This window comes from Podarcis filfolensis (genome assembly GCF_964270895.1).
Source record: "Podarcis filfolensis genome assembly, chromosome: 16".
Lineage (NCBI taxonomy): Eukaryota > Metazoa > Chordata > Lepidosauria > Squamata > Lacertidae > Podarcis > Podarcis filfolensis.
In genome coordinates this window covers 598,064-625,866 of record NC_139620.1, presented here as the reverse complement: position 1 = coordinate 625,866, position 27,803 = coordinate 598,064, and the positions used below count along the sequence as shown (strand labels likewise).

Below are 27,803 nucleotides of genomic sequence, written 5' to 3'. Positions count from 1 at the left end.
TGCAGGAATCTCAACCCAAAGAGCCATGACAGAGGACCAACTCTGCTTAAAACCATCCAGCGGAGTCAGGCTGGACCAGAGGGACCCCAAGGGCCTGAATGGGAGTAAGGCTGTTTCCCGGGAGCTGCTGTCCAATAATAATGGCTGAAATTAAAAGACGCCTGCTTCTTGGGAGAAAAGCAATGACAAACCTAGACAGCATCTTAAAAAGCAGAGACATCACCTTGCCAACAAAGGTCCGTCTAGTTCAAGCTCTGGTTTTCCCAGTAGTGATGTATGGAAGTGAGAGCTGGACCATAAAGAAGGCTGATCGCCGAAGAATTGATGCTTTTGAATTCTGGTGCTGGAGGAGACTCTTGAGAGTCCCATGGACTGCAAGAAGATCCAACCGATCCATTCTTAAGGAAATCAGCCCTGAGTGCTCACTGGAAGGACAGATCCTGAAGCCGAGGCTCCAATACTTTGGCCTCCTCATGAGAAGACTCCCTGGAAAAGATGTTGGGACAGATGGAGGGCACAAGGAGAAGGGGACGACAGAGGATGAGATGGTTGGACAGTGTTCTCGAAGAGACCAACATGAGTCTGACCAAACTGCGGGAGGCAGTGGAAGACAGGAGGGCTTGGCGTGCTCTGGTCCATGGGGTCACAAAGAGGTGGACACAACTAAATGACTAAAAAACAACAATAATGGTTGTAAGTTGTTTGAAACTGTTTTTCTTAAATGTCGTGACCCGCCCTGGGACCTCAGGGTGGCAGGAAGGTAATTAAGAAACCAGAGAACAAATAAGAAGTGTGTCTTCCTGGCCCTGCTGAAAGATGGAGACACATCCGTCCGTTTGGCTTCTGGCGACACGAAGTGGCTGTTTCTGAGACTGCACATGGCAAGGCCTGGTTGCACACAGCGTCAGAGAGGGATGCTCAGCACTAGCTAAATCCACAGCCAAATGCACGCCCCTCACACACACACTTTACACCCATTTTCCTGACTCACATCAGTGGGAATCAGGGGCGCCAAAGGGTGGAAAAGAGGACCTTTCTCTTTGTTTATTTATTAGAATTTTCTTCGTTTTTCCAAACCTTCCCAGTGCAAATGCAGGTCCCAAATTTCACAAGAACGTAAGAGACTGCTGGATCAGGCCAAAAGGACCTAGTCCAGCCTCCTGTTCTCATAGTGGCCAACCAGACGCCACAGAAGGAAACCTGCAAGCGGGATCCAGGCGCAAGAGCATTTTCTCCAGCAACTCGGGTTTGGAAGACTGTTTTATTCCCAGAGGCCTCTGGGAGCTGACTATTTTTTAAATAAAGGGCTTTTAAATGATGCCACACTGTTTTTATGATCTGCATTTTGGCAGATCTGTTTTTGATGGTGTTTAATTGCCTTTTAACGATGCTCTTTCATACGTTTTTAGTCTTCTGCATTTCAGCTGTGCCGTTAATTTGTGTATGCTGCCTTAAGTCTCGGTAATAATAATAATAATAAAAAGGGTGGGATATGGACAATAATAGATCTATTTATGACCAATCCCTTGTAGGAAAAGACCTGCCAAGGAAATTAAAAAACATTTTCATGTATGCGACAACGGCAGCAAGAGTCTTAATAGCACAAGGATGGAAGAATGAGGAAATCCCGACCAAAGAACTGTGGGAAGAGAAATTGATGGACTATGCGGAACTGGCGAAACTGACACACAAACTGCGTGATAAGGATAACTGTGATTTTAAAGAAGAATGGGAACCTTTTACAAAGTACTTAAAGAAACAGCAAAATGAACTGGACTCCTTGGCGGGGTTTGAATAAACACTCACAAATTTTTTATTGGTAATATACAGATAGGTAAATTGAGGATCTTTACAATTTTATAACATGCAGAGAATAACATGTGCTGAGAAACCAGAGAGAGGAACTGAGGGAAGTCTGGGGGGGTCTTTCTTTTTTAGGGGGGGAGGAGGAGGTGGTAAATGGGGGGGGGGTAAATGCGGATGATGTATTTTTGATAAATTGTTATGTTGAAATCCCTAATAAAAATAATTTTAAAAATATATTTATGACCATTCCCTTACGGCAGGTGAGAAGTGCTTTTGAAATATACAAAGCCGACCTGTCGGGACAGTCCCCTGAGCACGTGCAGAGTGCAAAAGCGCGCTCGGTTCCCCTGTTCCCTTCCCTTCACCGCCACCTTCGTCTGCTTTGATCTGGATCAACGAATCCGCAGTCCTTCAAAGCGGGTTAAGAAGCAGGCGAGCAAGGCAACCTTTCCTGGGCAGTCCCCTGAGCATGCACAGAGTGCGAATGCGCGCTCGATTCCCCGCCCTTCCTCCTCCCCACCTTCCCTGAGCATCCTCCTCCCTCCTCCTCCCCACATCTGGCGGGCACGAGGCGGCGTGGGGACGGGGCGAGGCGTGGCCAGGCGGGGAGCGCTTTGCAGGAGCCCCCGCACCTCTCCGGAGCCCGGGAAGCAGCCAAGAGGCGCCCCCTCCTCCCGGGTGGGGCTTCAGCAGCATCATCATCTTCATCCTTCGCGAGCGGCCAGCCCCGGTCCAGCCTCCCCCCTCCCTCCGAGATGGATGCTGTTCGCAAGCAGCCGATGCCCGATCTCCTTTTGCTCCTGCTGGCCGGTGAGTCCGGGGGGGGGGGGCGCAGAGCCGCTTGGACTTCCTTTTCTTGGGGGGGGAGGAGAAGCTTTTGCTGGGCCTGGTGGGTCGGAAGGAGAAGGGTGGAGGTCTGTGGGGAGGGGCTGGGGGCGGCTCGATTGCGCGCCCCCCTTCCCGCCCTTGGCAAGGCAGCCCAAGCCTTCATTGTTGCATCCTCAGCCAGAAACGGCGCGCGCAGGGACTGGGTGGGTGGGGGCCCCGGCGACTGGTCCCCCCCCGGTTCTGCTTGCAAAAAGAGTGTGGTTTGCAATCCTGCTTTCCTTATGCCGCCGCCCTCGAAGACTTCGATCTCGCCAGGCATTGCGGGGAGGGGAGCGCGGAGACTCCCCTTTGCATTTTATGCTGGGGGGGCTGGGGCGAAATCTTGCGCAATTTCTCGTGCATTCTGGTAAAGAAGTCGGGGGGCGCGCGGGGGGCGTTGTTAGTGGCGTGGCTGCATCCGATTTCATTTTCTGTCTCTTTATCTCCACCCCCCCCCCCCCGCCAAGTAGAAAGCGTCTTGTCTTGGAACAGCAGAAATGCCATTTATTTCCCTTTGACACATTTCAAGGCTCCTAGAAAAACGATCTTTCCATCCAGGCCTGACTCAGCCAGGCTGAAAGGTTTCGGTTTTTGTTGAATGGAACCGGAAAAAGGGGGGGGGGAGAGAGAGAGAGCTAGAAGCATTTACTGGCTTGGAAGGTTTTCAGGAGACGGGGGTGCAGAATGTGGTTCCTATCAGCCTTTTGGTGGGTTTTGGGAATTGCTGGTCTGCCAGGATTTTGCAAACGCCTCTCCCAGACCTGCTTGAGTGACGCCCGCCCTCCCCAGCCGCCTGATAAACCCCCAACCTAATCTAGGAGTTTTGGAGGGACATCTGGGAGGATTTGGAGGAGGGGGGGGGTGGACAGATGGAAAGAGAAAGGGGGCGGGTTCTGCTTGGCAAAATGCGCAGGAGGGGGCGGGGAAGACTCAGGTTCTGACAGCTCGCTCAGCAAATATGATTATTAATAACAATTATCTTGTAATTTATGAACCGCTTTTCGCACTAAGATCCCTGGGGTTTGGGGGGGTTTTTTTGCAACGCTTCCAGAGCAACCAGTTCTGGGCACCCCAATTTTAAAAGGACATGGACAAGCTGGAAAATAAGAATGCAAGAAGAGGCTGCTGGGTGAGGCCAATGGCTCCTCTAGCTCGGCAGCCTCTTCTCACAGTGGCTGAACAGTTCGTAGAATTGTAGAGTTGGAAGGGACCCCCAGAGTCATCTAGACCAACCCCCTGCAGTCCTGTGGGAAGCCAGCGAGTAGGATTGGAGCACCAAAACGCCCTTCCCTCCGGCTGTTTCCAGTGGCTGTCATCCAGAAAAATTGCTGCCTCTGCCTTTGGAGGCTGAGTACTGTGGCTGGTGGTCCTCGATAGCCCTCTCCTCCTCCGTGAATTTGTCTCCTAATCCTCTTTCAAAGCCACCATTGCCTCCTGTGGGATTCTAGGAATAGAGTGGCATTGGAACCAGGGTGCGGGTTTAATAGATTTAATAGATTTAGAGACCCTTATCCTGATGGGGTGGCGCTGTGGGTTAAACCACTGAGCCTAGGGCTTGCTGATCAGAAGGTCGGCGGTTCGAATCCCCACAATGGGGTGAGCTCCTGTTGCTCCTGCCCACCTAGCAGTTCGAAAGCATGTCAAAGTGCAAGTAGATAAATAGGTACCACTCCGGCGGGAAGGTAAACGTCGTTTCCGTGCGCTGCTCTGGTTCGCCAGAAGCGGCTTCGTCATGCTGGCCACATGACCCGGAAGCTGTATGCCGGCTCCCTCGGCCAATAAAGCGAGATGAGCGCTGCAACCCTATTATCAAGATGATCAAGGGTCTGGGAGCGATGCCTCATGAGGAATGGTTGAGGGAGGCTCAGAAATCCCCAACCCCTGCCCTGGCCCAAATCTCCATTTCTAGCCTCTACCCTGACACTGCTTCTCATCATCTTAAAAATCCTTATTCACACCAACCCTGAAAAAAGTATTGCATGCCTATATTATTTATTTATTGCATAGTATTTACGCAGCTCTTTGTTGTGAAACCTCAACAACCTCATAGTAGTTCACAAAAATCAATGGTTCCCCCCCCCCAAAAAACCTATACAGTACTTTAAAACGTGCAAAAAATTAAAATTCTAAAACAGATTAAAATTAGCACCAGCATTTCTCTGGGCAGGCTTGACTCAGCAAGAATGCTTTTAGCGGGTGCCGAAAAGATTCGTTGAAGGCGCCTGTCTGCCTGATATCAATAGGCAGGGAGTTCCAAAGTGTGTCTTCTGGGAAGGAAAGAGAGACAGGGCTGCCAGATTTCCTGGCTTTCAACAACTCAGCTGCTAAATAAGATTCTTATTTAGTTATTTATCCTGAGCCATTAATGTGCACAGCTCTTCACAGGAATAATTCCTCATGGACCACTTTCTTCCTGTCACCGACTGGGGCTCTTGCAAAAATTCTTTATGTACAGTGAATTTTATCCACAGTAGAGAACAAGCAAAAGGAGAGGTCTCTGCCCTGAGGTGCTTCCAATTTAAGGGTGGGGAGGAGAGGCAGCAGGAGGAGATGAAAGAAAGAATCACTAGGGGAGGGGAGAGAGGAGTCCCGTTATTCTGTTGCAGAAATTTGTCATTAAAAGGTCGTGTGACTGTTTGGGATGGCAGCAGGAGGAAGCTGTCAGTCAGGGCCAGCCCTGGAATCAGATGCAAGTCACGAGGCGGCCTGGGGGGCAGTGCCCCATTGCCCCATGAGCCAGCTCCCCCTATTTGCATCTATCTACATATATGCAAAGCAGCAGATGCAAAGATAAGGCAAATTAGTGCCACTGGATTCCTTGCAGAGGCTTTCAATTTATATATTTGGGGAAAAAGTACCTATAGCAACAGCTGACGTTTCCTTTCCTTATTCCCACAAGCAGAAATTCCCTGGGGAGTTGCAGCCTCTTTATTTATAAATGGCATTTCTGTCCCACCTCCCCCCCCACAAGAACCCCAAGTGGTGCCAACGGTTCTCTCCCTGCCTCCTCATTTAATCTGCACGACAACCCTGCGAGGTGGGTGAGGCTGAGAAAGGCAAGTCACACACCGCAAGAGCAGGGATCCCTACCCTCGTCTCTCCCAGATCCTGGCCTGATACCCTGACCACTGGGCCACGCTGCCTCTTAATAAACCCGAGGACGGCCTCTTCCTTTCAGGCCCTGTCTGCTTTGCAGTCTGGAGTCACACTGGGGTCTGCGGTGCCTGGGAGGGGAGGGGGCTGAGGTGGGCTGACCTAGATCTTGCCTGCTGCCCACGTGGTGCCCCAGATGTGGGTCTCTGCCTTTGCAACTCCTCTCCAGAGAAGAAGGCAGCCTTGTTGTTCTACTTGGCCTGCTGCTGCTGCTGCTGTTGTTTGTCTCCTTTGCTGTGCTTGTGCACCAGACAACATTTCCGCCTCTCCATAATCACGTGCAGAGTTCTGCGACCATCGCCTTGTGCGTCCAGGAGCAGGAACCGTCAGGAGCCACTCTTGCTCCTGTTAACGGAGAAATCTGAGGGCTCCCTTGGACAAAAAAGCAAGGACACCAGCCAGGAATACCAGAGCGAAACAGCAGCCAGTCGGCTTGGTCTTTCTTGAAGACTCCCACCTGCCACCAGGTGGAACAAGATGGAAGCCCTGAACAAAAGAGAACCCAAACTTTTATTAGCTGCTCATCGCCTTGTTATACCCCCCCCCAACTACATCACTCATACATCACGGTTACATCATGAAAGGGGAGGTCTGGTGGCCGTAATCTGAGCATCCTGGACCCTGCCCCATGGTTCCCCTTGCCCTCCACCAAACACCCATCAAGTGGAACAAAAGAGATCTTTACATTTCCCTCTTTCCCAGCCCAGTTCATCCCACCCTTTTGTCTTCATCTGGGTTTGCTCTTTCTGGAATGGCTACCTGTCTGGCACTCAGGTATCAGGATGCCAGCGATTATCCCTCAGGCAGAGGGGCTGCTGAGGAGCTGAGCTCACATGTCTGTATGAATTTCTGAAGTTTCCCCAGTGAGCCAGTACAGAGACACATTTATCAGTGAATTCTTACATTTGGTATCGTGCAGCAGAGGCCCTTTGAATAGGCAGGAAGAAACTGATGAAGTGTTTTGTGGGGACAAATCACAAAAGTCACAAAAGTGATGGGGCTGGTTTTGGTAGTGGGCTGCATGTGCATGAGATCTGCTGGAGGGGCAACCCCCCCCCAACCTATACATAAATTCCTGCAACACTTCCAATCCACGGCCTGGAGATTTCTGTAATCAACAGGGCTGATTTGTTTGTTGCCGGGAAGAGAATCCTCTTGCCCCAGTTGCCAGGGGGAGGGAAGAAGCCCCATCCCCTCTGGGGCAGCCCTTCCCCGCCTCTGGGTTCCCCAGCGGACTCATTTGGCTTAATGAGTCTGTTATGGAATTAAAGGCTGGTTGGTATTTTTCTCTCTGGCTTGGGGAGACTGGACCTGATTCCCAGCTGAGCTGAATTGCAGAGAACTGCTTTTGTTTTCCAGCTCTTGAAAATTATTCCGCACACCGAGGTCCTCTTGAGCACCCCACATTCACCAAGTGAGTTTGGGATGTCATATTTTAACATGTTCTTTCCCACATAAACTACGGGACAAGGATAACCGTGACTTTATAGATGAATGGGAACCTTTTACAAAGCACCATATTTTTCGCTCTATAAGACGCACCAGACCACAAGACGCACCTAGTTTTTGGAGGAGGAAAACAAGAAAAAAAATATTCTGAATCTCAGAAGCCAGAACAGCAAGAGGGATCGCTGTGCAGCGAAAGCAGCAATCCCTCTTGCTGTTCTGGCTTCTGGGATAGCTGCGCAGCCTGCATTCGCTCCATAAGACACACACACATTTCCCCTTACTTTTTAGGAGGGAAAAAGTGAGTCCTATAGAGCAAAAAATACGGTATTTAAAGATGCAACAAAGTGAATTGGACTTTTTATTGATAACAAACAGCTAGACAAATTAAGGATCTATACAAATCTGTAACATGCAGAGAAAAGCATTCATAAAGAAACCAGAGATTGGGACTGAGGGAAGTCAGGGTAGGTTGTTTTATGGGAAGGGGGGGGGAAATGGGGATGGGAATTAAGGGTGATATGTTTTAAGATACAGTGGTACCTCGGGTTACATATGCTTCAGGTTACACACTCCGCTAACACAGAAATAGTGCTTCAGGTTAAGAACTTTGCTTCAGGATGAGAACAGAAATCGTGCTCTGGTGGCGCGGTGGCAGCAGGAGGCCCCATTAACTAAAGTGGTGCTTCAGGTTAAGAACAGTTTCAGGTTAAGAACAGACCTCTGGAGCGAATTAAGTACTTAACCAGAGGTACCACTGTAACATGTTTTGTTTAAATTTTTAATAAAAAAAATTACCGGTATTTAAAAAAACCATGCTCTTTCCAGTGCATCTTCCGGGCGGTGTGGGGGGGGGGGCTTTTTTGATGCCCAGCCTTAACCCACTACAACGCCCCCCCCCCGCTTACATTCACAGAAGCGTAGGGATGGAAGGGAGACCCCAAGCGTCATCTAGTCTGAGCTCAACATGAGCCAGTAGTGTGATGAAGCAGCAAAAAAGGCCAACGCTATTCTAGGCCAGATCAAGGGAAATGATAGCACTGCTCTAGTCTGCCTTGGCCAGAGCCGACCTGGAATCCTGGGTCCAGTTCTGGGCATCCCAGTTTAAGAAGGATATCGACAAGCAGGGACGTATGCAGAGGAGGGCGACTGAACATGACCAAGGGTCTGGTTGAGGGAGATGGGGATTTTTAGCCTGGTTTCCACACCTTGGCAAGGGTCCTTTGGTAGGAAGGGCAAGATCCAAATGGAAAAGAGCTGATTTTAATGTGTTTTTAATAGATCATAGGTAGATAGCTTTAATTCTGTGGTCTAAACCACTGAGTCTAGGACTTGCCGATCAGAAAGTCGGCGGTTCGAATCCCCACAACGGGGTGGCCACATGACCTGGAAAGCTGTCTGTGGATCATCATCATCATCATCATCATCATCATCTAATAATCTGGCTTGGTTGCTCCAGCCACTCTGGGCGGCTTCCAACAAATTATCAAAATACTTTAATACATCAAACATTGAAAGCTTCCCTAAAGAGGGCTGCCTTCAGATGTCTTCTAAATGTCATGTAGTTGTTTATTCCCTTGACATCTGGTGGGAGGGCGTTCCACAGGGCGGGTGCCACCACCAAGAAGGCCCTCTGCCTGGTTCCCTGTAACTTGGCTTCTCGTAGGGAGGGAACCGCCAGAAGGCCCTCGGCGCTGGACCTCAGTGTCCGGGCAGAATGATGGGGGTAGAGATGCTCCTTCAGGTATCCTGGCCCTTTGAGGCTGTTTAGGGCTTTCAAGGTCAGCACCAACACTTTGAATTGTGCTCGGAAACGTACTGGGAGCCAATGTAGGTCTTTCAAGACCAGTGTTATGTGGTCTTGGCGGCCGCTCCCAGCCCCCAGTCTAGCTGCCGCATTCTGGATTAGTTGTAGTTTCCGGGTCACCTTCAAACGCTGGCTCCCTTGGCCTGAAAGCGAGATGAGCGCTGCAACCCCAGAGTCGCCTTTGACTGGACTTGACTGTCCAGGGGTCCTTTACCTTTTAACCTTTAATTCTATGAATGTTTCTTGTTTTTAATGAACATTTCTTCTTATTCTTCCTGTGTTTTTTAGCTGTTCTTATTTTATCTGTTAGCAGCCTTGAGTCCCTGCCAGAGAAATAAGGTGGGGTATAAACAAACAAAATGATTCCAACTAAACATTTTAGGCAGAGCTATCTGACGGCAAGAGCTGTTTGACAGTGGAAGTGTCTTCCTCGGAAGGTGATGGACTCTCCTTGCCTGGAGGTTTTTAAGCAGAGGTCCCCGTCAGGGATGCTTTAGCCGGGAGTCCTGCATTGCAGCGGGTCAGACTAGATGAGCCCTGGGGGTCCCTTCCAATGCGATATGAATAATGATTCTATGAATAAACTCATCAGCAACCAGCCAAGAAACAACAAGAAGCATCTGTTGTGTAGATGGGAAAGCCCCACCTCACTCAAAAAAAAAAAAAATTCAGATTGCAAGAAGTTTTGTAAGGAGGACTGTGCGAAATATTGCAGAGAAGATTATGAAGAGAATTGTTAGTTAAGGACAATTAAAAGTAATAAGGAAATTAAGAAATGTAGATTAAGTGATAAAGATGGGAAAACCTTCAGATGTGGTTGATGGAAGTCTAAAACAGTTTAAGATAAGAAATTATGTTATATGATTTTTAGGAATGATATTTAAAAATTAATAAGAAATATATATAAAACCAAAAAAATAGTAATTCCTCCCACCCTGATGTCAACTCCCAGCTGTTTCTACCCCTCTGGTGGAATTAGCCGACACGACCTCTCATAGCCCTGCTGCTGTATTAACGGCTTTTTCCAGCTCTGCGTTTAATCATTAAAACAATGAAGATTACAGCTGAACTCTGCCTGAAACCCAGCCCCATAATTCGGTTTTCACACCCGACCAAAGGTCTCTCCTTGCTTGCTTTTCCGTCTTCACTCGGCTTGATTTGCACCCTGCCAAGCAGCTCAGGATTTGACCCTCCCCTTCGTCCTCACGACAAACGTGCGAGGTAGGCTAGGCTTAGAGGCTGTAACTTAACTGAGGAGGAATGGCTTTCAGATAAGGGACTAGGCAGAAAAGGGCAAAGCTGACGGCGAAATTAAGAGATCCAAAGGATGAACTTTCTATAGAAGAACGTGAACTATTTTTAAAAGTGTTGCAGTCAAATGAAATTGCAGGCAGCGTTTAAGATAAAAGCAGCAAATGAAAAATGACAAAGTAATTGCTAACACAGGAACTTTTGGTAATGGACAAAGATATAATGCAGTGGAAAAAGTCTGAGCAAAAACACTGTGGAGATGAGGATGGGAAAGTCAACACACGAAACTATGTAATTCTTTGATTTGAAGGTCATTGCAAAAACGTTTTGTAATAAACGAAAATCTGCCCTTCTTCCCTTATGGGGGACACAAGAGCCCTTATAGAGTCCTTTGTGGTTCTCCATTGGTGGGAGAAAATAACAGAGGCCAAGCAGAGAATATTGAGAAGCAAAGCAGCTCGTAAGCCTGATCTTTATTGAACTGTTGCAACAGGGTGCTCCCCTCACACACAGGAGAAGGAGGAGGACCCAGAACCAAGGTGTGCCCGCCCTTATATAGACATGTTAAATTGCCTGTCCAAGACCACCCCCAGAAACATCATACCTATATCACAGAAAAGGCAGTCTACAGCAGAAATCTGAGTGCTTTGTTTACCTCCTGTCTGGCAGGTTACCTGTTAATGCTGAGCGCCGGTGCCCGGGAAGTCCACCTCCCTCCGGGGCCCTTGTACCGCGTGGAAGGGACATCCGTCTCCATCCCCTGCAACGTCTCGGAGTACGAAGGCCCCACCCTGCAGCACTTTGAGTGGTTCCTCTACCGCCCGTCGGCCCCCGACATCTCCATCGGGGTGGTCAGCACCAAGGACCCCAAGTTCCCTTACGCCGTCTTCGCGCCCCGGGTGCAGGCGGGCAATGTCTCCATCCAGCGGCTGCGGGGGGACGCCGTGGCGCTGCGGATCAAGGGGGTGCGCCCGGAAGACGCGGGGGTTTACGAGTGCTACACCCCCACCACCGACTCCAAGTACCACGGGACATACAGCAGCAAGGTGGAGCTGAGAGGTACGGGGCGACGGAGGGGTATGGGGGGCAGAACCGAAAGGGGGGGAGAAAGTTGAAGACAACGAAAGCGTAAAGAGAGTCATTCTGGATTGGCCAAAGGGGGCCAATCCCAGCCCAGCCCCCTGTTATCCCAGGGGTCAAATTCCCCTTTTGTCTGAAGAATCACAGCGCCTGCTGTGGCTGCAGAGACTGGTAAAATAATGATGATGATGATGATGATGATGATGATGATGATAACAACAACAACAACAACAACAATTTATACCCCGCCCACCTGGCTGGGTTTCCCCAGCCACTCTGGGCGGCTCCCAATCAAATATTAAAAATACAATACAGCATTAAACATTAAAAGCTTCCCTCAACAGGGCTGCCTTCAGATGTCTTCTAAAAGTCTGGTAGTTGTTTTTCTCTTTGACATCTGGTGGGAGGGTGTTCCACAGGGCAGGTGCCACCACCGAGAAAGCCCTCTGCCTGGTTCCCTGTAACTTGGCTTCTCGCAGTGAGGGAACCGCCAGAAGGACCTCGGAGCTGGACCTCAGTGTCCGGGTAGAACGATGGGGGTGGAGACGCTCCTTCGGGTCTACTGGGCCTTTGAGGCCGTTAAGGGCTTTCAAGGTCAGCACCAAGACTTTGAATTGTGCTCGGAAACATCTTGGGAGCCAGTGAAGATCTTTCAGGACCTTCTGCCTGCTGCCTCCTGTGCTGCTTTTGCTGTGTTGGCAGCACTGAAGTGACCCCTGTGGGGTACAAGCCTGGTTGGTGGGTCTGGAGGTCCTGGGCCGCCCAGATGACCAGGCACCCCCTCCTCGCCCTCGCTGGTCCAAAGGAAAGTGGAGCGAGATACTTGGCACCAGCGTGGCTGCAGGAATTGCTGGAGGGAGGTGTACAAAACTCCATCCAGCCGCCTTAGGGATTTGTGTAAGGCCTACTCCTTTGCCTTTTCTTCTCCCAAAGAAGGCAGCAGGTTCGGATTCTTTTCTCGGGGCTTGCACCCGAAGCCTTTCGCATGAATGTGTATGGCTGCAAGGCAGGAGAGGTTTAGCATCAGAGTTTTCCTCCTCAAATTCGCCCAAGAATTTAGGAATGTAGATAGACTGCCACTGGAGCTGGAGGCTCAGCAAACATGGCACCACGCTGGCTCTGATGGGCAAGACTCTCCTGCCGTTCCCATGGCTCTGCTCTCCCTCCACGGAGGCAGCAAATGCAGGGACATGCAAGTGGGGGGAGTTGCGCTCCGTTTTGGGCTTGCTTTTGGGCTTCCGGCTGGCCCTTGGCCTGATCCAGTAGGCTCTTCCAGTGACCTAATGGAACCTCCAGCTCCCGAGGCAGTCTATCTGGATTGCTAGGTCCTGTGGGGTATTTGGCCACCATGAGAACAGAGGGCTGGCCGAGATGGCCTGACCCAGCAGCCTGACTTCCTTAGGCACTGGAAAATTCCTATTCAAATAGGCAATACTATGTTAATTGAAGGTCAAATCCTGTGAGCTGTGTGGCAGCCGTGCGTGGATTCGAACCCTGATCTCTCCAGGTCCTGGTCCTCATTGGATCCCCTCAAAAACACCCTGTGAGTTAGGCAAGCCCGAGAGAGGCTGTGACTGGCCCTGAGGAGCTTCACGGCCAAGTGGGACAATTTGAACCTTGGTCCTCATCCGACACTCTCACCACTGCACCTCGCTGCCTCTGGGACCGACTGTGGGATGCAGGCACCTTCCGCGGTCATCTGACGTGGAGGTTTATTGCATTAGCAATGGTGATTTTCCCCGAGGTCGCTGCTGTGTCCGTTGCTCCGCTAATCCGTTTAGCGGCTGGGACGAACAGATGGCTTCTGAGCCTGGAGTTGTCTGCAGGCCAAGCTATGCCCAGTGCGGCAGCCCTGTGGGGTGGGCCGTGGGGGGGGCATAAGAGAGGAGGAGGGGGGCCCATCTGACTCCCCATCTGAAGCCTCCACATCCTCCTGGCAGCTAAATCCAGAGAAGAAATCTTTCCGGGGCTGGGAACTCCTGCCTTGCGGACCTTGGGGTTTTTTAAAAATAGTATTTTTATTAAAATAAATTTTATCCACCTCTCTTCTCTGTCCCTGCACCAAGAGCCAGTGCAGTTAGACTGTGGAACTCCCTGCCACTGGAGCCTAGATGGCTTAAAAGAGGTTTGGATAAATTCGTAAAGGAGAAGAGGGCTATTAAGGGCTACTAGCCAGAATGACCGCAAGAGAAGAGAGTGTTTCTCTGGTGCTCGGATTCTGCTTGTGGGTTTCCTGGAGCATAGAAGGGGGAGAACGGGGGGGGGGGAATTCTCCCCCTCTCTGCTCAGCACCCTTCAGCGAAGCGGCAGGAGAAACGGAGCCCCTTCCATTTCTCCTCCCACTTCGCTGAAGGGGCGCTGAACAGAGAGGGAAAACTGTGCAGCGCCTCTCCAGCGAAGCGAAGCCTGGAGGGCAAGAGGGATCGGTGTGCACTGACCCCCTCGCTCTCCAGGCTTCAGGCGGCTATCCGCAAGCTTTCGGAGCACAGGCGGGAACTCCTGCTGCGCTCCGAAGGCTTGCGGATAGCTGCCTGAAGCTCCCAGAGCGCAGCGGGAGTTCCCGCTGTGCTCCGGGGGCTTCAGACGGCTTCAGTGAAAGCAACGCAAAGCCTCCGGAGCGCGGGGGGAGTGCTCCCTCTGCGCTTCGGAGGCTTTGCGTTGCTATCGCTGAAGCCAAGGAGCCTGCATTCGCTCCATAGGACGCACACACATTTCCCCTTCATTTTTAGAGGGGAAAAAGTGCGTCCTATAGAGCGAAAAATACGGTATGTGTTTCGGGTGCAGTTTTGCCTAAGACGCCCATTTTTGCAGAGCCGTAATTTCCCTTCACCTGATGCGACTGAGGGGAGGCCCTGACCCGCTTTCTCTCCTGCCCCACAGTCATCCCTGACAAGCTCTCCGTGTTGCCGGCTGCTCCTTCCTCCCTGAAGCCCCCTTTCCGCGGCCGGGGGGCTGTGCCCGCCTCTCCGCTGCAGCTGACACTTTGGGAAAGCCAGGACCTCCAGCTGACGTGCGCCGTGACCAGCCAGACTCCGCAGCACGTCCACCTCTCCGTCTCCTTCGGCTTGTCCGCCCCCGACGCCTCCAGGGACGTCCAGCCTCTGCAGGAGGTGATCGCCGTGCGCCGAGACTTCGCCGTGGAGGCTGGCGAGAGATTCGCCGAGCGCCACCGGGCGCAAGAGCTATCACTGGCCAAGACAGGAGACCGGCAGTACCAGATGGTCCTGGGTTGGCTGAGGCCTGAAGACGCAGGGATCTACCACTGCGTCGCCGGGGAGTGGATCCAGGATCCCGACGGGAGCTGGCAGCAGATTGCAGAGAAGAGGGTGGTGCTGGCTCAAGTCACCGTCCGCACCGTAGGTGAGTCTTCCTCAGGGGGAGAGGGGATCCACAGAACAGAGGGATCCACTGTGGCTCTTGGAGGTGGGAGAGTCTGAGGGTGAAGATCCATTTGGCAGTGGAACGGGCTCCCTCGGAAGGTGGCGGATTCGCCTTCGCTGGTGGTTTGGAAGCAGAGGTTCGGTGGCCACCTGCCCGGGATTCCTTTGCTGCGATTCCTGCATTCATTGAATCGTATGAGTAGGCAGAGACTCCCAAGGGTCCTCTATTTTTTAAAAAATGAATATTTATTAGATTTTCCAATTTTATATAAACACAAAAAGAAAAAGAAAAAGAAAAATATTAAAAACAATTCAGTTTCAATGACAGTTTTTCAATCACATGTTTCTTTGACTTCCTCATACCTCCCCTTCTTGTTCTCTAGTTCACCTTATTAATTCAGCAAATCCTAATCTCTTAACATTCCTTTTAAAATAAAACCTTATTTTCCATTCAACTTTTTTTAAATTTAATAACATAAACAATTATAATCCCCATTATCTTTATCATAACAGCTAGACACCACCAAAGTTCAAACCAACATCTTTTCAAAGTTCATTAATTTTATAATATTTCTGTAGATAATCCTTGAATTTCTTCCAATCTTCCTCTGCCGCCTTTTCTCCCTGGTCGCGGATTCTGCCGGTCATTTCTGCCAGTCCCATACAGTCAATCAACTTCATCAGCCATTCTTCCAGAGTGGGTAGATCTTGAGTCTTCCAGTGCTTTGCTATAAGTATTCTTGCTGCCGTTGTAGCATACATAAAAAAAATTCTGTCTTTCTTTGGCACCAGGTGGCCGACTATGCCCAAGAGAAAAGCCTCTGGTTTTTTCAGGAAGGTATACTTAAGTATCTTTTTCATTTCATTATAAATCATTTCCCAGAAGGCCTTAATCTTTGGGCACGTCCACCAAAGGTGAAAGAATGTACCTTCAACATCCTTACATTTCCAGCATTTATTATCGGGCAAGTGATATATTTTTGCGAGCTTGACTGGGGTTATGTACCACCTGTATATCATTTTCATAATATTCTCTCTTAAGGCATTACATGCCGTGAATTTCATACCGGTGGTCCACAACTGTTCCCAGTCAGCAAACATAATGTTATGTCCAACATCTTGTGCCCATTTAATCATAGCTGACTTAACCGTCTCATCCTGTGTATTCCATTTCAGCAGCAAGTTATACATTTTTGACATAATCTTAGTTTTAGGTTCTAGCACTTCTGTTTCTAGTTTAGATTTTTCCACCTGGAAGCCAATTTTCTTGTCCAAATTGTAAGCCTCCATTATCTGAAAATAATGAAGCCAGTCTCGCACTTTGTTTTTTAGTTTCTCAAAGCTCTGCAATTTCAATCTGTCTCCTTCTTGTTCCAAAATTTCCCAATATTTCGGCCATTTGGCCTCCATATTGAGTTTTTTCTGGGCTTTCGCTTCCATTGGTGACAACCACCTTGGGGTCTTGTTTTCCAATAAATCCTTATATCTGATCCAGACATTAAACAAAGATCTCCTAACAATGTGATTTTTAAATGCTTTATGTGCTTTAACCTTGTCATACCACAAATATGCATGCCATCCAAAAACGTTGTTAAAACCTTCTAAGTCCAAAATGTCTGTGTTTTCGAGAAGCAGCCAGTCTTTCAACCAGCAGAATGCTGCTGATTCATAGTAGAGTTTAAAGTCTGGCAGGGCAAAACCACCCCTTTCTTTTGCATCAGTTAAAATCTTATATTTTATCCTGGGCTTCTTGCCCTGCCAGACAAATTTAGAAATGTCTTTCTGCCACTTCTTAAAACATTCCATCTTGTCCACAATTTGTAATGTTTGAAACAAAAACAACATTTTAGGCAATACATTCATCTTTATGGCTGCTATTCGACCCATCAAGGAAAGCTTCAAATTTGACCATATTTCGAGATCTTTTTTCACTTCTGACTCCCAAGGGTCCTCTAGTCCACCCCCTGCAATCACTGCTACAGAATCCCTGACAGGTGGCCATCCCACCTCTGTAAAATTCATGTTAATTTGCTGTTTGGGGGGTTGTTTTAAAAAGTCTGGAACGGATTAATCCATTTTGCATTACTTTCTATGGGAAAGCGCACCTTGGTTTTGGAATGCTTTGGTTTTGGAACAGATTAAATTTGAGAATCAAGGGACCACTGTATTTGAAGATGGCTCACATACCTTTTCTCAGTCTCCTCTTCTCCAGACAACATATCCAGCTTCCTCAACCACTCCTCATAAGGCCTACTTGCCCTCCTCTCCACACCTTCCAACTTGTCAACATCCTTCTTAAATTGTGGTGCACAAAATTGGACACGGTATTCCAGGTGGGGTCTGGCCAAGGCAGAAGAGAGCAGAACTATGACTTCCCTTGACCTAGAATTAATTGCATTAGCCTTTTTTGCTGCTGCATCACACGGTTGACTCCTGTCAAAATCGTGATCTGCTAGGACCCTTTGATCCTTTTTGCTCTGACCTTCTCACCCCTGACTTTCTCTTGCTCTGCTTTCAGCCAGCCAGTTGGCCGCCTCCGCCAGCCCCGCCAAAGTCCACGTTGGCTCTGGAGAAGCCCTGGAACTCCTCTGCAATGCCTCTGGCCTCCAGGCCGCCCCTTTGCCGCACACCGTCTACTCCCTTGGCTGGGAAGTGAGCCAGGGCAGTGAGGGAGAAGGGCGCCTGGTGGCCCGTTTGGACCCGGACGGGGCGCTCGTCCTGGGCGACAGCTATGCCAACCGTGACGTCGGCCGGCGCCATGTCTCCCTGCAGAAACTGGCCTCTCCTCTGGGCTCCTACCAGCTGCGGATTGAGTCTGCGCAGCCCAGCGATGTGGGCTCCTACCGCTGTGTGGTGTGGGCTTTTGTGCGCTCCTCCGGCGACAAGCTGCACGAAGTGGCCAGTGTCCGGTCCGAGGCCCTGACGGTGGACATGAAATCGGAAGGTGCGTATGGGGTCACTGAGCTGGCTTTGGGTCCCCAAATTTGCCCTCTCTTTTGCTGGCATAAGGACACTTTGCAGCCCTGGAACCGTTAAAGCTGATTCCACTCTCATGTCCTGTTTAGATTCTTCTTCTCTTTCTCCTCCTCCTCCTCCTCCTTTACATATATTTATTCATTTACAGTGGACGCTCGGGTTGCGAACATGATCCATGTGGGAGGCACGTTTGCAACACACAGCATTCGCAACCCGCAGCGCTGCGTCTGCGCACGCGCAGGTCACGATCTGGCACTTCTGCGCATAGCGCGATTTAGCACTTCTGCGCTTGTGCAACTGCCGAAACCCAGAAGTAACCTGTTCCGGTACTTACGGGTTTCGGCGCATCCGTAACCCGAAAACGCGCAACCTGAAGTGTCTGTAACCCGAGGTATGACTGTACATTTATTTCATAAAACACACACACACTGCTTTATTGTAAAAACAAACCTCAAAGCGGCTTAAATAAGACAAAACAGTGCAATCAAGGAAAAATTGCAATAGTTTAAAACATGGGAAAAGTTAAAATAGGCCGGTTAAAATTCACATTAGCATTCCAAGCATCTGAGCAGAGTTGAAGTAGCTCACTGTGTGAGACCTTAGTCCAGTCGCTCACTCTCAGCCGCACCTACGTGTTTGAGGAGAATAATGAGGAAGAGGAAATAAACCGTAAAAAAAAAAAAAAATCCCCTGTGCAGTTGAATCAAACAATAGTTTTTGAATATGTCTTTTTAGTTAATGTAAAATCAAAAGGGCAAACAGAACCAGGCAGGCGCCTTCTGTGCCAATTTTTAAATGCCTGCTAAAAACCTTCCTGTCCCGCCAGGCAGGCAGTCCGGGATCCATCCCTCCACAAAGGCCCCTGGATCCTGCTTCTAATTTCTTTTTGGTTTTGACTTGCTTTAAACTTCCCATGACTTTACTGTCCAGTTTGGGGTTTTCATTTTTTTTTAACAGAATAAAACTTTTTTTAGAATTCAACAATAACAAAGGAAAAAACCACAGTAGTTGCTACATCAAATCATTACAATTAACCAATTTAAACATTTTATAAATACTGATAAAGAAATTACACATCACTTTTAACTCGCTGAGGTTTTCTTAATACACTTTTCTCTCTTGATCTTTTTCTTAACGTATCAAAAAGAGAAAGACCAAGAAAGGAAACACAAAAATGAAAAGAGAAAAAGAAGAAGGGGGGGGGGGAGTGAAGGGAAGGGAAAGAAGAAGAAAAGAGGAAGAAGGAAACAAAGCAAAACAAACATATCTGGCTTCCGATTAGACTCATTGTACTATTATTTCTACAATTTTTTCACACACGGTTCCAAGTTACTGTATTTCTTTCTTTGTTTTTGTCAGATATCCAAAAACATTACATTTGCTGTTTTACAAGGATCATTCTATTTCTGCCAGGAGATATTTGTTACTGTAATACTTTTCCAAATACTCTTTAAAGATTTTCCATTCTGTCTGCACTTTCTGTTTTGGATACCCTCTAATACTCCCTGTCATCATAGCCATCTGTAGATATTCTATCTTTTGGACGGTTTGGGGTTTTCATATTGTAAACCTACGTGATACATTTTTATAATACGGCGCTATAAAAATATTTATTTATGCAAATAAATAAGGACTGGACAAGTTCATAGATGAGAGGGATATCCAGGGCTCCTGGCCACGATGGAGGCAGCGGTGCTTCTGAATGGCCGTTGCTGAAAGCCATGGGACGCCAGAGATGCCCTTGCGCTTGGATCCTGCTTGCGGGTTTCCCAAATGGGACATATGGCTGGCCCCTGTGAGGAGAGGACCCTGCCCCAGATGGGCCCCCTTTGGCCTGAGCCAGCGGCCAGGCTCTTCTTCGGTCCCAATAATAATAATAATAATAATAATAATAATAATTTCTTATGTATGCGGGTGGCGCTGTGGGTTAAACCACAGAGCCTAGGGCTTGCCGATAAGAAGGTCGGCAGTTCGAATCCCCGCGACGGGGTGAGCTCCCGTTGCTCGGTCCCTGCTCCTGCCCACCTAGCAGTTCGAAAGCACATCAAAGTGCAAATAGATAAATAGGTAACACTCTGGCGGGAAGGTAAACGGCGCTTCCATGCGCTGCTCTGGTTCACCAGAAGCGGCTTAGTCCTGCTGGCCACATGACCCAGAAGCTGTACGCTGGCTCCCTCGGCCAATAAAGCGAGATGAGCGCCGCAACCCCAGAGTCGGTCACGACTGGACCTAATGGTCGGGGTCCCTTTACCTTTACCTTTTACTTTTACCCCGCCCATCTGGCTGGGTTTCCCCAGACCCTCTGGGCAGCTTCCAACAAAACACTAAAATACAATAACCTATTAAACATTAAAAGCTTCCCTAAACAGGGCTGCCTTCAGATGTCTTCTAAAAGTTTGGTAGTTATTTTTCTCTTTGACATCTGGTGGGAGGGCGTTCCACAGGGCGGGCGCCACCACCGAGAAGGCCCTCTGCCTGGTTCCCTGTAACTTGGCTTCTCGCAGGGAGGGAACCGCCAGAAGGCCCTCGGAGCTGGACCTCAGTGTCCGGGCAGAACGACCTCAATTCCTAGGTTCTCTTGGCCACCGTTGGAAGAGGGTGCTGGGACTCGATGGGTTGGCTAAGAAAAATGATAATTGAAGCTACCAGGCAAAGGAGTGTCTCTGAGATGCGTTTCTGGGGTTCGGGGATGCTGAGTCCGCCCTCTTCTCTGCCTCCCCTGCAGCGGTGGTGCTTGAGGCCACGGCGTGGCTGCCGTCCGCCACCATCTACCGCGGGGACACGGCCGAGGTGCGCTGCAACGTCTCGGTGGAAGCCACGCAGGACATCGCCCTGGCCCTCAGCTGGTGGGTGGAGCTGCCCGACGAGGGCCCCACCTCTCACGGGGTCCTGCTGGCCTCCGTCAGCCGCGAGGGGGTGGCCGACTTGGCCAGCCGGCCTTCAGGGGGCGCCGTCAGCGTGGACAAAGCCGGCCCCACCAGCCACCGCCTGCGCCTCCACGGGGTGCAGCCGTCGGACGAGGGGAAGTACCACTGCGCTGTCACCGCCTGGGTGCGCTACCCGGATCTCAGCTGGTACAAGGCTGGGTCCGCCAAGTCCAACATGGTCACTGTCTATCCGTACACGTTGGGTGAGTAACTCCTTCTTTTTTCGGGGGGGGGGGAGTCGGGCAGAATCCTCCTGTTGTGAGATTTGGGGCAGACGATGCCCTTTTTCACAGATGAAAAGAAAGGCCTTCTTTGCAGAGCGCAGAGTTAAACTGTGGAACTCCTTGCCACAGGAGGCAGTGATGACCAACCTAGGTGCCTTTAAAATCCAGTTGGACAAATATATGGAGAAGGAGAGGGCTGTCAGTCGCCTGTTATAGTAATTCTGAGGTCTCCCTCCCCCCCCCACATTTTTTTTAATTCATTTTATAACACAAATAAACAATACAAACAGAAAAACAAACAATACAAACAAATTCTTGTCTTATCCTTATTTTTTCTAAACATTGTTAGGTTATCTGATTTTTATTTTACCTCTTCTTTAGCAGTTTCATATATCATAATTTTTAACCGTTTTTTATCACACTTACTTTTACCATAAAAATCTTCACATTTTATCACTTACAAATAATACTGTTTTAAAATACACTGTTGTCAGGGAATCAGGAGCAGGAGCACTGGGGAGAGAGGATTGGGAGAGCGAAGGGGAAGAATCCGAGGGCAGCGTAGGGGAGTATGACAGTGGCCCGAGAGATTCCATGAGCTTCTCCAGCGAATCAGAAGATTCCCAGAAGGGGGCGCCGATGGTCAGGGCAAGGGGGGTCCCAGGGGGGACGCACCAGAAACAAGGAGCCAGAGGGGAACCCCAAAGCAGCAGTGGAGGATCGGGACCAGTTTCCCCACCAGAGCGTAGTGGGGGGGGAGAGTCACATGTGTCAGGGGCAGTGTCTCCTCCAGAGAGGGAGTCAGGGCTGACCACGCCTCCAACGGAGGGGAGGTCAGTTGCAGCTAGCCCCCCCGAAGGGGGAAGCAGTGACAGCAGCAGTGGAACGGTCAGAAGGAAAGCTGCTGGCTGGGCGCGCGCGCCAAGTTCAAATGTGCAGGCGCGCGGAACAGCAGGAGACCCGGATGGGGAACCAGCTCCTAAAGCCCGCCGGAGGGAGGGAGAAGGCTCAGGGGAATCAGCGGGAGAAGAGGCTAGAAAGGGCGGAACCCCGGCGGGCAGGCGGACCCAGAGGAGGAAGGAGCAGCGGAGAAGGTGGAGCAAGGCTAGACTCTTAAATTGGTGTCAAGGGGGAGGAGACTCAGACGGAGCACCAGTGGTCTGACACTTTAGACGTGGGGCTGCGCGCTGCGGCTCTGGAAGTGAAACTGAACTTCAATAAAGGCTTTTATACTTAACAACGAAGCAGCGTTGGTCCTTTGTGAGCTGGGACCTAGGGTAGCCCTGACAACTGTCTTCTACTTCTAACCCTGCAGCCTATATCCTCTTCCAAAGCTATTCTAAGATTTAAGTGATTCTAAGGTTTAAATATAGAATAAATGTTGATAATTGCACGAGGTAAACACACATACATAAGCATATGACTCACATGTCTACAATAGTACAGGAGAGCAATCCCAAAGCCATCTTGGCTCTCCTAAGGACACTCAATATTTGCCTCCTCAGTCCCCCTTGCCTGAGAACAGGGAGGCAGATAGCAAGCAGGGGAAGTTCCTCTCCTATATCTATTAACCTCCTTGGGATTCATTGCCATTGTTTGCCAAGGTGCTCTCTGCATTGAGAGATGTCTGATGGTCTTATCAAATGCCAATATCTTGTGTAAACTGTGTCTGGAGCTATGTAAAATTTGCCAGATCCTCAGGAATATCACCCCTTGGCCTGCCTGAGCCACATTATCCCTGCCTTATGGGCGATGGGATTGCTGGCGGTTTGTAGAGATGTCCTTCTTCTCCACGCCAAAACGCAAACCCTTAAAAGGGTTCGGTGTCTCTGTTGCAACAGAAAAATAAAGATTTGCCTTGCTTTCACTGCATTCAGCCTCCATCCGTTCATCTCTGACCAGTCATGGACTTAGGGGTGTTACGGAAAAATCCAGGTGCGAGGCTGCTCAGTCCCCCAGCTGGTCAGGCAGAGCCCACGGGAATAAAGGAAGGAGTCCAGCCACCAACCGGAGCAAATAGCTGTAGACCAAAGTTTATTGCGCAACAGGTTCAAAGAGGAATTTTGCAGGTAACGACAAAAGCACAGGGCAGGGCAGCCATCTCTCTCTTTGTCTACATGCATCGAAGAAGCAACATCTGCTTAGCCAAAGATGTTCTCTTGGCCTCCAGCCCAGAGAGGACAAAGGGACTGTCTCCTTATGAGATAGTTTCCAGGTGTATGTTACTTTTCTAAGCTAAGCCTGCCTTCTGGGATCCGATTGTGAACAGAATGTGAGTGAGTAAACTCTTTTTATACTTTTATAGAAGACTGTGTTGTGTCTTATCTTTTATGAATGAATAAGGGGAAAATACCAGAACAGTTATTCTAGAGGCTTTAGTCAGCCTGAGCAAATGCATCCGCTGTGAGTTTAAAAAGGGGAATGTTTCTCTGCTAAATTGTGAACTTGTTTACACAAGTTGGAAAGGCTATAATCAAACAATGTATCCTCTCCTGCATCACTGGACATTCCCACATTTTTTGACAGCTGGGAATTTCTCTCTGGATTATCCCAACGAAAAGGACTCTGGTTTTTCGGAAAAGGTATTTTTAAACCGAGCCCATTGCCCTCTTGACTCTCTTCCATTTCCTCCTCTCCTCTCCCCAGCCATCGACACCTTGTTCATCCCTCTCCTGGCGGGCGTCTCCAGTGCCCTTTTCATGGGCGTCACCGTCCTCGTCACCGTCACCTGCTGCTTCATGAAGAGGCTCCGGAAGAGGTGAAAGCCGGCCGAGAGGAAGGAGGTGATGCACCTTTGCCAGGTGGGGTGCTGTGTGTGTGTTTGCGTTCCGTGTCTCCCTGTCCTCCTTTGGGTCCGGCCGAACCTCAGCAGTCAGGGAGGACCCTCAGCTCTCTGTTTAAAGGGGGGGCAGACCTGCTCCTGCCCACCCTCCTTTGCAAATTCGGTTGCTGAATAGCCATCAGGTATTTTGCTGCATGTAGGGACGCGGGTGGCGCTGTGGGTTAAACCACAGGGCCTAGGACTTGCTGATCAGAAGGTCGGCGGTTTGAATCCCCGCGACAGAGTGAGCTCCCGTTGCTCGGTCCCTGCTCCTGCCAACCTAGCAATTCGAAAGCACGTCAAAGTGCAAGTAGATAAATAGGTACCGCTCCGGCGGGAAGGTAAACGGCGTTTCCGTGCGCTGCTCTGGTTCGCCAGAAGCGGCTTAGTCCTGCTGGCCACATGACCCAGAAGCTGTACGCCGGCTCCCTTGGCCAATAAAGCGAGATGAGCGCCACAACCCCAGAGTCGGTCATGACTGGACCTAATGGTCAGGGGTCCCTCTACCTTTTACCTTTATTTTGCTGCATGGATTTGTTTATCTTGCAACCATCTGCCCCACCTGATTTACCCCAGGCAGCAGGACAAATCTGACAAGGGACAGTATTCACAGGCAAGTAACTTTCCCCAAATTAAACCCAACCCACGGGTGCTGGTGCTATTTAATTATTTCTTAAAAACTGTACACTGTTTGATTGTAAAAAGAAAAGAAAAAACCAAACCCCACAAGGTGGTTTACGAAAAGGTAAAGGAAGAAAATCGAGAAAAGAATCACAACAATAGTTTAGAAAAACCCCAAAAAGGTTAAAATACTAAATCCACCGCGCTTGGATTTAAGGGGCGCAGTTTCAACCAGGCCAGCTTGAAATGGTGCAAGCTGGATGTGCGTCAGATGCGATTGCGCTGGATCTCCTACCAGTGAGGAGTTCCTTGCAAGGTGACTAATTTCGCTGCAACAAAAAACCCCTGAAATCTTGCAACCCCTCCCCTGAAATCCTTTACAAATATAAATTGTGGCATCAGAAGTTTTCATGGAGCACAGTCTGCTGAATCAGATGCATGAAGTATTTCTCTTCAGTTGTGGGGCTCAAACTGGGTCGTTCCCAGCTAAACAGATATGCCCCGATGCCCCGTAATCCGGTGGCTTCACCTCGCCCTTTTCCTTTCAGGTTCATTTGTCCCAAGACGACCTTTAAGGCCACTTGCGGACGGAGGAGGGAAGGAGCTCCCTGCCCTCTTTTGCACCCAAGTCACCCTCACTGGGAACAGTTTCCCGGGATCCCCTTCATTTTGAAAACCGGGTCACGGCAAACGAGTTGTTGTCCACAGGCCATAAATCGACTCCCGCTTTTGCAGCAAGCTCGTTTTGCCCCGGTTTCTGCAATTAATTCGCCACGGCCTCCGGGGGTAAAGTATAGATTCGGAGGTTTGGTATCGGAGGGGATTGTGCCTGTTGACCCACATCCACCCCCTGTCTCTCTCCCCTTTTGCAGGAGCTTCCACTGTCTCTGATCTTCCGGCTGCCCTCTTTTCCTTGACGTTGTTGTGCCTGGTGATCCAGTTTCTCTGCAGGCTCCGCAAAGGAAGCCTCTGCTCCTCCGCTTTGACTCTGGATTGGGTCCCTCTCTGCCGCCCCAAACCCTTCCTGAGCAAGAAGTGCTCCAGGACCTCTGGGGAAGGACATTTCCACATCCTGCCAACGCCCCAAACGTTCTTTCTTGACCCCTCCATTTTCTCCAGCAGAAATTGGTGCTGTGCTTGAGTTAGGGGGGAGGAGAGGGAGAAAGGGGGGTGACCTTCCTGCCATTTGATGGGGGGGGGGTCTTTTCTGAAGAAGCCTCGCCTGTCTCCTGCCATCAACACTGACCCTGCCTTCTCTTGTTTTCTCTCTGCCTGGGACTGTTCTTCCTTCCTTCCACCCTTCCTTTTCTCGATGAGCTGCATGTTTATGTCAGGACGGTACAATGATCACCTTGGGGGGCTCTTTGCAGCCAGTTGGAGGCCAGAGAGTGGGCAGAAGGGTCCCTGTTGCTTTCTTCGTTGCAGAAAAGGAAGCCCTCTGAAGAAGACCCATCTGCTGCAGCCCCAGAAACCTCTTGGACGGCGGCTGTTAGCTCACGCCCCCCAAATATCACCCTCAGGACACCTCCCAAAGCAGCCAGTCACTGACAGCGCCCCCCCCAACATTTTGCTCTCATCACGTCGGCAGGAACCCAAGCTCTGTGTGTAGGTGGGGTGCATGTGTGTGTTGTTGATCTGCAAAGAAGCTCAGGAAAAAGAATCACCGAATGCACAGCTCTGCGAGACGAAACAGGGAGCCAGCGAGGCTGCCGTCAGTTGTCTTCCTCTGTTTTTGTTCCTTGAAAAAGTATCGGGGTGGAGAATCTCAGGGTGGCGGAGGGAGGATCTTACTTGTGCCAAATGAATCAGTTTAGGGGACCACTAAGGACTCCGGCCTGCAATATCTGACCCCCAGTGGTGATTTTGAACCCCCCCCCACTGATTTCGCGGTGGCTGAAACTCAGAAGGTGGAGGGTTCTCCTTCCCTGGAGGTTTCTCAGCAGAGGTTGGAGGGCCACTTGTTGGGGATCCTTGTGTCGCAAGTCCTGACCCTCTGGGGATCCCTTCCAACTCTCCAATTCCATGAAACAACTGAGCCACGTCACTCTCGTCCCAGAGGCAACTGCGAGACTGATTTCTCCCCAACGCGAGAGTGATGAGCAGAGAGAGAAAGAGAAACAGAAGAGGCAGAAGGGAGCGCTATTTTACGACAGTCCCCATCGTCTATTTTTGTAATTATTAAAAGTTCTGGAAGAAGAAGAGCCCTGCCCTCTGGGCCTCACCTACCCGCTTCCTTGTTGGCGGGGGGTGTCTCCCCGAATCTGCAGTTGAAAGCCTGCTGCAGTGCCCCTTTTCCCGGGGGGTTCTCTGGATTTCTCTGGAAAAAGTTGGATCAGCACTCATCTCGCCTGCGAAAAACCATTTTAGCCAAAGGTGCTTGTTCTTCTGTCTGTGGGGTGAGTCTTCCTGGGGGTTCCCCCACTGAGCCTCGCAGTTGCTTGTTCCTGTGAGAAGTATCCCATTTTATCTGCCCCAAAATGACATCATGGCAGTGTTATTGAAAAAAATCTGGGGTGAGAGACTACTCAAGAGCCTAGCTCATCGGGGTGCAAGTCCCCCGCGGGTCTATGCGCTTAGTAAAAGAAGGAAGTTCCAGCCGAGTAATTTGGAGCAAAACAGTGGTCAGTAGACCTTGATCTTTATTGTTGCACAACAGCCCCCCCCCCCAGAGTAAGAACCCTGAGCATTGGGCGACCTCCTCTTTTAAACCTTCCCTCTTTCCCCCAGAATACACTTTGAGAGGCATCACTGATACATCATCACTACATCACTGGCATGTCACAAATGGGGAGGGGTACACAAGGGTTACACCAGTTCAACACGAGGTCACTTTATCAGACCCCTTTACCAACACCTCTTAAGTCCCCATCACCGAAAGAACAATAAAACTCTTGACATCTCCTGGCCCTCAGGACTTGTCTGGAGATGGGCTTTCAGAACACCTGACTTGCTCAACAGTCTCTGCAAATGTCTATTGTTGCCCCTTAGTTACCCCCTGGGTGGGGGGCCGTGTCTGTGCTCTCACGCTTGGGGAATAAATTCACCTTTCTTTAAGGGTTAAAATGGTGTTGGGATGAAGAGAGTCTGTGAAAGTATGGTTTTTCTACGAATTTATGAAGCTAGGTATCTTCCCTGAGCTGTCAAGTCGAAACAGCCGGCAGTTGCGATGCCCTCAAAAGCACCATGTTTCAGGGCTAGCGGACCTCTGGGTGCCTCGCAAGGATTTCTGACTCCTGGTGGTTTTCCCAGAGCAAAGCAACAAAAGGCTAAGTTTATACATCTGAACTGTGGGGGAAGGAGGAGGAGGAAAATCTGGGGTGTCTGGAAATGCAGAAGGGCCATGAGCTACGTCCGGTTCTGGTACTCGGAATAAATCCCTTGGCTCTGAATTCTTTATGGCTTAAGTGTGTTTCTTCTGCACCTGGTGTAGTGGTTTGAGCGCTT

At 49.8% G+C, this 27,803-nt stretch overlaps 2 protein-coding genes across 2 annotated transcripts in view; one reads left to right on the top strand and one right to left on the bottom strand.

Moving 5' to 3' along the window:
* LOC310751719 (uncharacterized protein) overlaps window positions 1-27,803 on the bottom strand; it is a 950,206-nt gene that overhangs the window by 748,084 nt on the left and 174,319 nt on the right. The window lies entirely within an intron of this gene.
* On the top strand, window positions 2,320-27,748 carry IGSF8 (immunoglobulin superfamily member 8). The gene is made up of 7 exons (XM_083591694.1): window positions 2,320-2,616; window positions 11,000-11,389; window positions 14,291-14,770; window positions 17,309-17,734; window positions 20,492-20,896; window positions 23,564-23,718; window positions 25,232-27,748. The coding sequence occupies exons 1-6, from the start codon at window positions 2,562-2,564 to the stop codon at window positions 23,677-23,679; spliced, it is 1,872 nt and encodes a 623-aa protein (XP_083447820.1). The 5' UTR covers window positions 2,320-2,561; the 3' UTR covers window positions 23,680-23,718; window positions 25,232-27,748.

Bases quoted from the DNA above. Each gene is read 5' to 3' on its own strand.
- IGSF8 (XM_083591694.1), top strand. From the start codon at position 2,562: ATGGATGCTGTTCGCAAGCAGCCGATGCCCGATCTCCTTTTGCTCCTG. The intron at 2,617-10,999 runs GTGAGTCCGGGG...CCTGTCTGGCAG, and splicing joins CCTTTTGCTCCTGCTGGCCG to GTTACCTGTTAATGCTGAGC. The intron at 20,897-23,563 runs GTGAGTAACTCC...TCCTCTCCCCAG, and splicing joins TGTCTATCCGTACACGTTGG to CCATCGACACCTTGTTCATC.